Source organism: Prunus dulcis, chromosome 3, assembly GCF_902201215.1.
Source record: "Prunus dulcis chromosome 3, ALMONDv2, whole genome shotgun sequence".
NCBI classification, from domain to species: Eukaryota; Viridiplantae; Streptophyta; class Magnoliopsida; order Rosales; family Rosaceae; genus Prunus; species Prunus dulcis.
The window spans coordinates 11,481,633-11,494,368 of NC_047652.1; the positions used below are offsets into that span (position 1 = coordinate 11,481,633).

At 36.4% G+C, this 12,736-nt stretch overlaps 1 protein-coding gene across 1 annotated transcript; it reads left to right on the plus strand.

Annotated features, from left to right (window-relative positions):
• The first annotated feature begins 1,166 nt into the window (after window positions 1-1,166).
• Window positions 1,167-3,534, plus strand: LOC117623454. Its single transcript, XM_034354445.1, has one exon. The coding sequence runs from the start codon at window positions 2,712-2,714 to the stop codon at window positions 3,213-3,215; it is 504 nt and encodes a 167-aa protein (XP_034210336.1). The 5' UTR covers window positions 1,167-2,711; the 3' UTR covers window positions 3,216-3,534.
• The last annotated feature ends 9,202 nt before the right edge of the window (window positions 3,535-12,736 follow it).

The window sequence follows — 12,736 nt, forward strand, 5'->3', positions numbered from 1 at the left end:
CGACACGGAAAGTATGAGTATTTTTGCATTGGAAGAAAAGGTTAGCTTCCCAGTAAATCAAAGTCGTATATTTGGGACAAGGCAACAACAGAGTTTTCTCATCTCAATTTAGCCTAAGCAGAAGTCGAAGGTTTTTAAATGAAGGAGCCATGATCCATGAGGATCTACCAACAAAAATAAACATAATATAATATATTATTATATTATTTAAAGCCTAAAAAAAGTCGTTATAAACCATAAAAAGTTAATAATTTTGAATGAATTTGAGATTTTAGGTAATTCATTCTTTATGGTTTAAAATAATTTACTATTTTAGTTTAGTTAATTTTAGCTACAGTTAACAAGTTGAGTTGGGTAATATATCGCCGATATATCTCGAAATTTCTTCATATCGCCAATTTATCGCCACTCCACCCAAGCCATTAATAAAGCCAAAATTTCATAGACTTGACACCATGTGATTTCAAACCCATCTTAAAGACCACAATTCCTATCTCTCCTCCACCTGGTATGTCGCAATGTCCTTGTCAATTTGGTATCTGTATTATTTTTATATGGTACATTGATTTAAAGAGAAAAGCCAATGGACTTGCTCGAACAAAGAAATTATCTTATATATATAATATATAATTTAATAAACTTACACATATTGCTAATATTTTTACTATATATAATTTTGTTATGTATTTACATAAATCCCTCTTATTTATTATTTTTTTTATAAAGTTATTTATTATTGTTATGTGTCTTTACATTTGTTATTCTTAACCTACATAATAATACCTTTTATTACTTTCATATTATTCATTTTTTAAGTTATAGTGTTTGTTAGCTGGCACTAGACTCAACTTAAATCACTTCAACTCATCATACAATGCATTTTTTCCAATCAAAAAAAAAAATGCCCCAAAACAATATATAATTGACTAATTAAACATCTTCTAAAGTTTCATCACAAATTTCCATGTTTTTCTACCATTTTCCGTCATTTTTATTCAATTTTTATCGATATCGATATTTTGTCAATATTTCCATCGATATTTTCGTGTTTTTGGACCACCGATATTTCTGAAACCCTCAATATTTAAATCCTTGATTTTGGCAACCAAACCTTGTATAAATACGTAAGTTATTCATTGAAATGAATCAAGCAATTCTGAAAGCAGAACTCAAAGCAGTTCCTTAGCTTCTTCTTTTTGTTTCTCTAATTGTCTTAAAATTCATCTCGTTCCCCATTCCTATAAACTAGGAATTCATAGTTCTATCGAGAAATTAGGGATTTAGATGGGTTGTGTTTCATATATGAGTTGCGTTTCATCTCTAGGTTCTTTGTTGTAGACGTTGAGGCTGAAACCCAACCATTACTAGCTGAAGATCGGGTCGAAGGGGTTGGGTTGCATCTATGGTTGGGGTGGTTATGGGTGTCAGGTTTACAGGGAGATGGGGACTGGGCGATAGCAAAAGGGAAAGGTGGTTTATGTCGAGCTTGTGGGTTGTTGGTTGCAAGGGATGTGGGTTGTTGGTCGAAGGTTAAAATGACCATATCTCTCTCTCTCTCTCTCTCAGTCTCTATCAGACCCAAATTTGGGGATTTTGGATATGGGTTTAGAATCAAAACCAAATTGGGAATTCACAAGTTTGCTGTGAGATTCCAAGTCTTTTGAACTGTCTATTCATCCTCCTAAGCTGCTAAAGCAGCAACAACAAAGCTCTTTTTTTCATTCTCCGGTTGAGTTTCAGGCTTATGGATGACTTCAACTAGGGCAAAGGAAGGCCATGACTATGGATTTGGTGGACAAGAGAAAGGCACAGTGGAAGCCATGGAATTGGGTTTTGGATGTCTTGATAAGGTTTGGTGTGGGGAGGGGGAGAGAGACAGAGAAATGGAGACGGAGACAGAGACAGAGACAGAGCTGAAGAGATGAGGGAGGTGATGGTGGTGTAAGCGAAGGAGGAGCAGTGGGGGTGGCTGAGTTTGGATGACGGTGGAGATGAGATGGGAGTTGGCTAGGTTTGGATGACAGTGGATGAAGTGGGGAAGGTGGGTCACAGACGAGGCTAGGAATGAGAGGTTCGATTTTAAACTTTTTAATTAATTTAAAAAAATAAAGAATTTTTTAATTAATTTTTAGATTGGATGTTACATCAACCTAAAAAATGAGTTTCACTTTTGCCACATCAACAATTAACATAATTTTTAACGGTCTTATTAAAGGAGGGTGTCTTTTGAAAAGTTTTATTAAATTAGGGTACCAGTCAAATGAGTCTTTAAAGATTGGGTATGATTTTGTAATTTCCTCCTAAAATAAAATAAAAGAAGGAAAAACAGAGAAAGCTCATTATTATTAGTGTGTACATAGGTGCTCTTGCTTTGGGCATGTAAATCCCAGCACATTAACATTTACACACCATGAGAAGCGCGTGTACCACGCACTTATCAGGTGGCATCAACTTTTGTCACCCTCATTAAGGAATTTACTCCACGCGCTTCAAGTGCATGTGGTCTTCAGCTTCCTTACCCCATCTTTTTCATAATCAATCTCAGAATTCACTCAGACATAGATGTACAACAAGATCACCAAAACCAACCCAAAGCTCAGATAGCTTTAATTTTTTCAAAATCTTGTGGGGATTTTCTTTGAGAAAAATAAGTCCAGAGCAAATAACCCAAAGCTAAGGCATACAGAGAAAGAGAAAAGCAAGCTGTTTCAATGGCAGATACAACAGAAGATGAGCAAGAAACACCGCCGCCGCGATCATATTACATGATGTTTTTAACAACTATGAGCAAAAGGAGAACATGGGTATGTCTATTTGTGTTAGTTTATGCCATCCTTTTAACTTCTTTATGGAATTTCCTCAAATCCATACTGTCTTGGTATGAATTGCAAGCCCAACCTTCTTCCTCATCATATGGGTGGCCTGCCCTTTATGCCTCGGTGCTTCTTGGGGCAGTTTTTGGGCTGCTTTCCATGTTTGCAGCTCTTGCAGTCGTGGTGCCTGCCACTTTGGTCACCTGGATCACTATTGTGGTCATGCTGGCCTTCTTTGGGAAGCCTAGGAGTACTTTGGTTGTGGAGGGGAGGAAGATTACAAGAGAGATTTTTGGGATTGTGATCAGGATTTTGTTGAAGGAAGGCAATTTGGTGGCTGCTGCTTGTGCTGTTTTGGGGTATTTTGCGCTTTTTAGGAGGAGTTCTGAGGTGATCGAATGATTTGGTTGCTGGGATTTTTGCTAGTTCTAAGGGGGTTGAAATGGGTGTGTAGATTTGAAGGATGGGGTTTTGGATTTGGTAAAGTTTTCTCCTCTCTTCCCTAAGACATTATTTGGTATTTCTGTTTTTCTACTCAAGAATAGAAAGGGTAAAGCTCTGAACCCCCCATGTTGTTGTAGGGCTCTGTAACATTACTTCTTTTGATTTTATTGTGCGATCTGACTCTTATTTCTTGTGTTATCTTTATCCTTCCCCAATTTTCGCAATTTTGTAGACTATACATGTTTGAAATCATGGGTGTTTTTTTCTTTGTGATAAACAAGGACCAATTGATTTCTGGTATGTGTTTTGAGCAATTGCAAGCTTTATGCTGGAATTTGACTGTGCAGCAAAGGAGAAAATCTATCAGGGCCCTAATATACGGAAACAGAGACATATAATGATGCATTTGGTTTAAGTCTCCAGGTTTTAGGTTTAGGATAGTCTAGCACGCATTGCCCATGCCCTTCTGTTCATTATGCAACACTAGCATATGAATTAGCAGAAAAACTTGTGGGAAACGGGGATGGCACTGTTTTTCTATTTCCAGCCAATCACAGTTGCCACGCGTGATAACTTTTTCACTTGGCATACCGTAATTGATCGGGATAGCAAAACAATGTTATTCCCGTCCACACAAGTGTTTCTTACAGAATTGGGCTTGGCTGCTAGCATTACCAATTTTCTAATGCCAAATTGCAGGTTTTTAGCTTCTCTGAGTGGCAATGGCTAGTTGAAGACCTTTTGTCTTTCATTAAAGATGAGAATGGAATTTTGATGTAGAGCACTAAAATAATATGTTGGTTTCTTCTGTCTTCTTTCTCTTTAAACTGAAATCCTTCTCCAATCCAAACTAATCTGCGCAACATTTAAAAATGGTTTAAAGCATGAGGTGGAGTTCAGTACAAGTCTACATAGGAATCTATCTATCTGTTATCAACATCTGTGCACACGCTAGGCCTGCTATTCGGTTCAAATCGCTCTTGCTCTTGAAGCTCACCAAACCTAATTACTTTTTTTTTTCCTTAAATCACGTGTGTATTTTTCAATATCGATTAAAATAAAACTTCAATTAAAAAAGGAAAGAAAAGGTTTTGGTCAGGAATCATTTGGTTCGAGAAAAACTGTGTTTTATAACCAAATAGCAGTCCTAAAACACTCACACCGAAGGTGATTTCAGATTTCCTTTTAACTTTCTTCATTGATTAATGCCGATAAAGATTGGACCAAACGAGCCGACTAAATTGGGCCAAATGAGTCAATTTGGGCCGGTTTGGTTCAATTTAGTATAAATGACTTTTTCAACCAATTCGGACAATGTTTTGATTTGTTAAGTTTTGTTAAAAATGACACAAACTTAGTATATTCCTTTTTTACAAGTGTTTTTAGGAGTACTAGTCTCTGAACTAATGCCTGATTTGTATTTTGGTCTTTAAATTCAAAAAATAGTTGTTTTAGTCTCCTTAACTCCACTTCAGTAATTGATCTAATGTTATATTTTCTGTTAAAGTTAGGGCCAAAACAATATTTTTAGAGTTTATCAAATTAAGAGTATTTGGAGCCTATGTGAAATCTAATCGCATCCCAATGGCAAGAAAGAACCCCTCTTGAACACCCTCTATAAAACCTTGGTGGTGATTGACTCACTTTCTGATTTATATTCCCTATTTCGATTTATCTTTATTTATTTTGGTGAAATTTTGTTTGAAAATAAAATTTTGGAAAGGAGCAAATGGGGAGGTATGATGGTGATTATCCATGGAATATCCTGCAAATTAAATCCCATTTAATTATCCATGGTATAATTAACAAATGTTGACATGAAAATGAAAATATTACCCCATTCAATTGATTCGTAGAACTTCATTTCCTCAATGGTTAGCACATATTGTAATGAAGATATATCTTATGACCTTAGCCATTTGAGAGCAAATCAAAGCTTCAACCATCCTAGGAGACAATGAGCTTCTTCTCCCACCAATGCCAAAACATGATTCTGATGCTACTTTGCAATTAATACCAAATCAGTATATTTGAGCCATTTATTTTTCACCACCCTAGTATATCAAACTTACATTAATTGTTTCAAGTAGATCCAACATGTGTAAGAAGGTTTATTGCCTTAAACCTACTGAAGTGATCTTCTAATCAATAAAGGATTGAAAGACTTATTGTTTATCAGGAACTCAAACCTATCTCGATTAGGTAGCCTTTAAAACAGTGTTTAATAAGGATAATGAAGGCTTAAAGGTTCCTAGTTCTACAAGGATTGGAATAGATTAGTTCTATCGCATGAAGGATATCTCTAAGTGTTTCCTGATGGGCAGGACACTTAGAGAGATGCATATATATAGAAGGCTCCCTCCTAGATCCGATATACACATCTAAGCTAATCAGAAATTCACCCATCAGAGTTATAGCTATAAGGATCGGTTTCTAGGAGAAGACTCTTTAGTACCTTTGCACAACCATTCTGTCCAGCACCATGTCAGACTCAGGTTAGTGTTAAACATGTTTATATTTTTCAAGAACTTACATGTGGTATTAGAGCTTAAGTTATATCATGTTATACCTAACAAATCTCGTTCAGGAAAATCAAAGGAAATAAATTGACCGTTTTTAAGTTATAAAGTATGAACATGATAACAGTATAAAGTATGAACTTTATCATGTTCATGACAGTTTTTTTTTTTTTTTTTACAGATCATCGCTTACAGTGTTTGTGTGGTGATTGAGTAAGCCAAAGCAACTCAATCACTGCATGATCATTGTATTCAAAGGTCATGATCAAAAAATTTTGCATCATGATGCAGAACATATCAAAATGACTTTCTGTCCAAAGATGTAAGCAGTTTGATACGTTTTCATCATGGTGGATTGACATAGAACATGGATGGATATGGATTAGTGAAAGATTTTCTTCTGTCTAAAGATGTGGAAGATCTTTTTCTCAGGAAGTTCATATCTATTCGTTTTCCAGTGTCAAAAAAAGCATGCTTAATTTACTGTCCAAAGATGTGGTTAAGTGTGTTTGATTAAAGTCCTGGGGAAAGTTGTTTATATAAAGTGCTTATCTTGTTTTAAAACATGTATAGTCAATCATAACTCGATTCGAACTCTCACTGGCTCAAATTATAAGAAATGGAGAGAAGATGTGGAAATTGCTCTTGGACTTCTGGATTATGAGATGGTTTTTATTGATGAAGCTCTATCAGTACCTGCTAATGATGCATCTGCTGAGACTAAGGCAAAATATACAAAGTGGATTAAAGCTAACAAAATGGCAATTCTGATCATGAGGAGGTCTATTTCAGAAGAAGTCAGAGGAAGTATTATCGAAACTGAGAATGCTAAGCAGTTCATGGAAGCTATTGCAGAAAACTTCCAAGGATCTAAGAAAGCTGAAATAGGCACACTCATGAGCCAGCTGACAGACATGAAATACAATGGAGAAGGCTGCATAAGGACTCACATTCTAAACATGGTTGAGATAGGAAACAAGCTGAAAGCCCTGAAAGTCAATGTAGATGAGACCATGATGGTGCACTTCGCCATTAACTCCCTACCTAGCATATTTAGACAGTTGAAAACCACTTATATTGCTCAGAAGGAGATATGGTCAGTTGCTGATTTGATAGGTATATGTGTGCAGGAAGAACAAAGTATTAGAAAAGACAAAGGCAAAGAACAAGTGTGTTGGGTGCAGGATACAAAATTCAAACCAAAGGAATGGTCCAAAAACAAGAATGCAGATAAGCAGCAAAGGAAAGATGAGACTGCAAAGGGCATAGGTCCAGTAGGCTTGAAGTGTTTCTTCTGCAAGAAGTTTGGGCATTTGAAGAGAGACTGCAGAAGATACAAACGCTGGTTGGACAAGCAAAAGGGAAAAGGTAAGCATGAAAATGTCTCTGTGATTTATGAATCTAATACAGTTGAAGTTTTATCTAATTCATGGTGGATAGATAGTGGTGCAACAGTTCATGTAACTAACTCTCTGCAGGGATTCAAAACAAAGAGGGTGCCAAACAAGGATGACTTGAAGGTGTTCGTGGGAAATGGAGAAAGAGTTAGAGTAGATTTTGTTGGTTTAGCTAGCCTTGAGTTGGAGTCAGGTTTTGTTTTGGAATTAGTTGATGTCGTTTATGTACCTTCTATGACAAGGAACTTATTATCAGTTAGCAAGCTTGTAAAATCAAACTTACAGTTTGAGTTTGATGAGTCTGGTTTCTCCATTTTCAGAAATAAAAGTTTTATTGGTAATGGATTGTTGATTGATGGGATGTTTCGTTTGAACTGCAAATTGCCAAATCAAAGTACAGAGATGATAAATGTGTTAAGTTCAAAAAGACCTTGTAATACTGAACCCTTCACACTATGGCATAAGAGACTTGGACATGTCTCGAAAGAAAGAATGAATCTCTTAAGCAAAGAATCAATTCTTCCACCACTTAACCACCATGAACAAGATAAAACATGCATTGAATGTGCAAAAGGAAAATTGACAAATCTCAGAAAGAAAGGGGCGATAAGGAGTGAAAAACTACTTGAGATAATACACACAGATATTTGCGGACCTTTTCCAGCTGATACACATGATGGTTTCAGGTATTTTATTACCTTCACAGATGATTTTTCAAGATATGGATATGTGTATCTGATAACAGAAAAGTCCAAAGCACTGGAAATGTTTAAAATCTACAAAGCAGAAGTAGAAAACCAGCTGGATTCTAAGATAAAGGTTGTAAGATCAGATAGGGGAGGAGAGTTCTATGGCAAGTTCACTGAAAGGGGAAGAAATCCAGGACCTTTTGCAAACTTTTTGCAGCAAGAGGGCATTATTGCACAGTATACAAATCCTGGGACACCACAACAGAATGGTGTTTCAGAAAGGAGAAATAGAACCTTAATAGAGATGGTGAGAAGCATGATGTGCTGTGCAAAGCTTCCTACTTTTCTATGGGGAGAAGCTTTAAAAACTGCAAATTATCTTGTCAATAGAGTACCTACCAAAGCTACAAACAAGATACCCTACGAAATCTGGAGCAAAAGAAAGCCTAGTTTGGCTCATCTAAAAACCTGGGGATGCAAGGCAGAGGCAAAATTATACAATCCAATGCAGAAGAAACTTGATTCCAAAACTGTGAGTTGTTTCTTCATAGGATATCCAGATAGGACAAAAGGTTACAGGTTTTATTGTCCCAAGCATAACACAAGATTTGTGGAAACACAAAGAGCAATCTTCATTGAAGAAGAAGAGGGAGGATTAGATGATACAGATTTTGATTTTGATGAGGTTTTGGAAAACAAGGAAACTGCAGATGAGAATCAAATGAGAAATGTTACCATTTTACCTCTTGATGTCTTGGGAGAAAACCAAGACTCACCAATGGATGAAGAAAGAAATAATGAAGAAGGACAAGTGACAGAAAACCAACAAACTGCAGCAGAAGAAGTTCAGACAGATCAACCAGTACAGGTTCCAAATCCACAACTCAGGAGGTCACAAAGGCCTAAGAGGCCGGCCTTGTCCAATGACTATTTTGTTTATCTACAAGAATCTGAACATGACATCAATACTGAGGAAGACCCTGCAACTTTCAAGCAAGCCATGGAAAGTAGCAAGTGCACACAATGGTCTGCAGCCATGGAATCTGAACTAGAATCAATGAGCAAAAATGGGGTATGGAAACTAGTAGTTTTACCACCAGGATGCAAACCTATAGGATGCAAGTGGGTCTATAAAACTAAAAGAAATGCACAAGGACAAATAGACAGGTATAAAGCCAGACTAGTGGCAAAAGGTTACACACAAGAAGAAGGAGTTGATTACAATGAGACTTTCTCTCCAGTGTCGACTAAAGATTCATTCAGAGTTATAATGGCTTTAGTTGCTCATTTTGATCTGCATCTTCATCAAATGGACGTTAAGACAGCCTTCCTAAATGGAGATCTAATTGAAGAAATATATATGAAGCAGCCAGATGGTTTTGCCTCAAAAGGGGAAGAAAGTTTAGTGTGCAAGCTGCAGAAATCAATATATGGTCTAAAACAGGCATCAAGACAATGGTATCTCAAATTTGATGAAGTTGTTAAGTCCCAAGGCTTCATTGATAATCCATTAGATGAATGCATCTATATGAAATTCAATGGAAAGAATTTTATTTTTATGCTACTATACGTGGATGACATCCTTCTAGCAAGTAGCAATCTGTCTATGTTGCATGACACTAAAGGGATGCTATCCAATCATTTTGATATGAGTGATCTGGGAGAGGCAAACTACGTTCTGGGAATTGAAATCAGTAGGGACAGAGAAAGAAAAATGATTGGTTTATGCCAAAAGGCATATATTGAGAAAGTGCTTAAAAGGTTTAACATGGGAAATTGTACAGGATGCGATGTTCCTTTCTCAAAAGGGGATAAATTGAGCAGTGAACAATCTCCTAAAACTGAGCAAGAGAGACAGGAGATGAAGGACAAACCCTATGCATCATTGGTAGGAAGCCTGATGTATGCACAAGTCTGCACTAGGCCAGACTTAGCATTCTGCATAAGTGTTCTTGGCAGATTTCAGTCTAATCCAGGTCAAGCACATTGGATTGCAGGAAAGAAAGTATTAAGGTATTTGCAAAGAACTAAAGAGTACAAATTGGTCTATAGAAAGGTTGAAAATTTGCAGCTGGAAGGATATGCAGATGCAGACTTTGCAGGATGTCAGGATACTAAGAAATGCACATCAGGAGTTGTTTTTCTATTTGCAGGTGCTGCAGTGGCATGGAAGAGCATGAAACAGCAGTATGTTTCAACCTCCACCATGCAAGCAGAGTTCTTGGCAGTTTATGAAGCCACTTCAATGGCAGTGTGGCTTAAAAATTTCATGTCCATGCTGAAAATTGTGGATTCAATACAGAGACCGATTCAGTTATGGAATGACAATACTGCAGCAGTGTATTTTGCACAAGGAAATAAGAGATCAAGTGGAATGAGGCATTTGCATTTAAAGTTCTTATCTGCGAAGGAAAAGATCAGAGATGGAGAGACTGCTCTAAGTCACATTGGCACAGATTTTATGATTGCAGACCCCTTGAATAAAGGGCTGCCTAATCATGTTTTTCACAGACATGTGGCAAGCATGGGATTGCAATTCAGTTTTGATACCTAAAGTCAGTGGGAGTCAGTGGGAGCTAGAGTTCTTGCAGTTATGTTTTATTTTTGATTTTGTTAACTAGTTCTATCTAGTCAGATTCTGTTTAAAGTAGACTTATTTGAATTGTTTTTATATAATGTTCTGCATTTACTGCTTCTGGATGACAAATAGAATAAAGGCCAAACTGTGATCATGCTAGCATTATGTTTTGCAGTTTGAATCTATGAATGAGTCATTAAAGGAGACCTTGGTAGTCTTAAAGGGTGAGCAAAGAACTGTTTTGTTTTATTACACTTACAGTAAAACAAAAGGGTTCTCGTTTTCAATCTAGTTGGATGCCTTATGTGTTTTGCAGATTCATATATGTGATTATAAAAGTCTTGGATGTTATATATCCAGTGTACTTCGATAGTCCTCTATGAATTTTCAAAATGACAGTGGCTTGATAAAGGAACAAGAGAATTTTGAGTTCCACATGGCCATTAAGTGATGAGCAATAAGTCTGAATTGATTATTAGATCAAGTGGGAGAATGTAAGAAGGTTTATTGCCTTAAACCTACTGAAGTGATCTTCTAATCAATAAAGGATTGAAAGACTTATTGTTTATCAGGAACTCAAACCTATCTCGATTAGGTAGCCTTTAAAACAGTGTTTAATAAGGATAATGAAGGCTTAAAGGTTCCTAGTTCTACAAGGATTGGAATAAATTAGTTCTATCGCATGAAGGATATCTCTAAGTGTTTCCTGATGGGCAGGACACTTAGAGAGATGCATATATATAGAAGGCTCCCCCCTAGTTCTGATATACACATCTAAGCTAATCAGAAATTCACCCATCAGAGTTATAGCTATAAGGATCGGTTTCTAGGAGAAGACTCTTTAGTACCTTTGCACAACCATTTTGTCCAGCACCATGTCAGACTCAGGTTAGTGTTAAAAATGTTTATATTTTTCAAGAACTTACAACATGTACCTATCCACTTCATGTGTTAGAATCATATTATCACTTTCTTGCAGAGTGAACCAGAGGGGATCGACTCTCTCCACTTTGATTGAGAAAGTTAGAGAGTGAGAAATGGCGGTGGACTACGAGATTGGCCGCAAATTTGGGGTTAGGGACGATCGACTCTCTCTAGGATTTCGGATTAGGGAGGGACCATTTGTGGAGATGATGAGTGAATGATCGAAAGTGAGGTGGAGTGAGGATTAGTTTGTGGTTTTGATCTAGTGCAAGCAAGCCCTCCGTATATCCTTATATTGGCCAACAAAAGAATGACACATGTCCAATTTATATATCCTTATACTTTTTATTTTTTATTTTCAGTTGTTTGGTAGTAAGGGGTAAAAATTGGTTTAAAATACTATTTATAAAATAATTAAAAAAAAATGGAGGTTTTACTGAGCATATTCTGGGGTTTAACTTGAGTCTTGACTCAGCAAGATGATGATAATTATGGGTACTAATCATCATAACCAAACCTTTGTACGGAAAATAATGGGAAGATGAATATAATCTATACAAAAACAAAGATGGTGCAAAGTTTCAATCAAAGCCCTACAAAGTTGCACCCACTAATTAATTGGAATTAATATATTATTAGGAGGAAACAAATATCATTATTATTATTATTTTTTAATACAAGATATGATAGAAGATGACAATTAGGAGGAAGAAAGGAATTATTCTTCTTCTTTCTTCTTTTGGTAAAGGAAAAGACCGTCCAATTATTCTTCCTTGAACTTCAATATTTTTTTTCTTCTTCTTTTTCTTTTTTAAGTTAGACCAGACGCTTTTTCTCCAATGAGTAACAAGGCATCTCCCAACTTGCTCTACCAAAAAAAAAAACACAAAGCATCCCTCCATTTGTCGTTCTCCTTCTAACTGACTCCAACTATATACTTGTGATAACAGAACTATAAGTCTTAATCACTACAACAACAACAACAATAAACTTGTTTTAAATGATACTTCTGATATTCATCTATTTTTAAACCAGCATAGGAATGTCTCTCATTCCGGTTAATACAAAATTAGGTATGAAGCTTAGCAAACTAACAAGTAATGAATTGGTTAAAAGCCTTGTTGGTCAATGGTCCAACAATAAATCTTCTACACAAAAACGAAGTTAGAATTATAAAATTAGAGGTCTAGAAATAGTTCCGCCACTACTTATACAACATTGATTTTTCTAAGACCAGGGCTGACATTCAGGAATTCCGGGCACTTTTTTAATGGAGGAATTGTGTGTCCAAACCAAACTTAGCTCTCCGCACGTGCTATTTCATTGGCCTCACCAATTTGTTTTTTTTGGGTCAAGCACCAAAGTTGAGTTT

Bases quoted from the DNA above. Each gene is read 5' to 3' on its own strand.
- LOC117623454 (XM_034354445.1), top strand. From the start codon at position 2,712: ATGGCAGATACAACAGAAGATGAGCAAGAAACACCGCCGCCGCGATCA.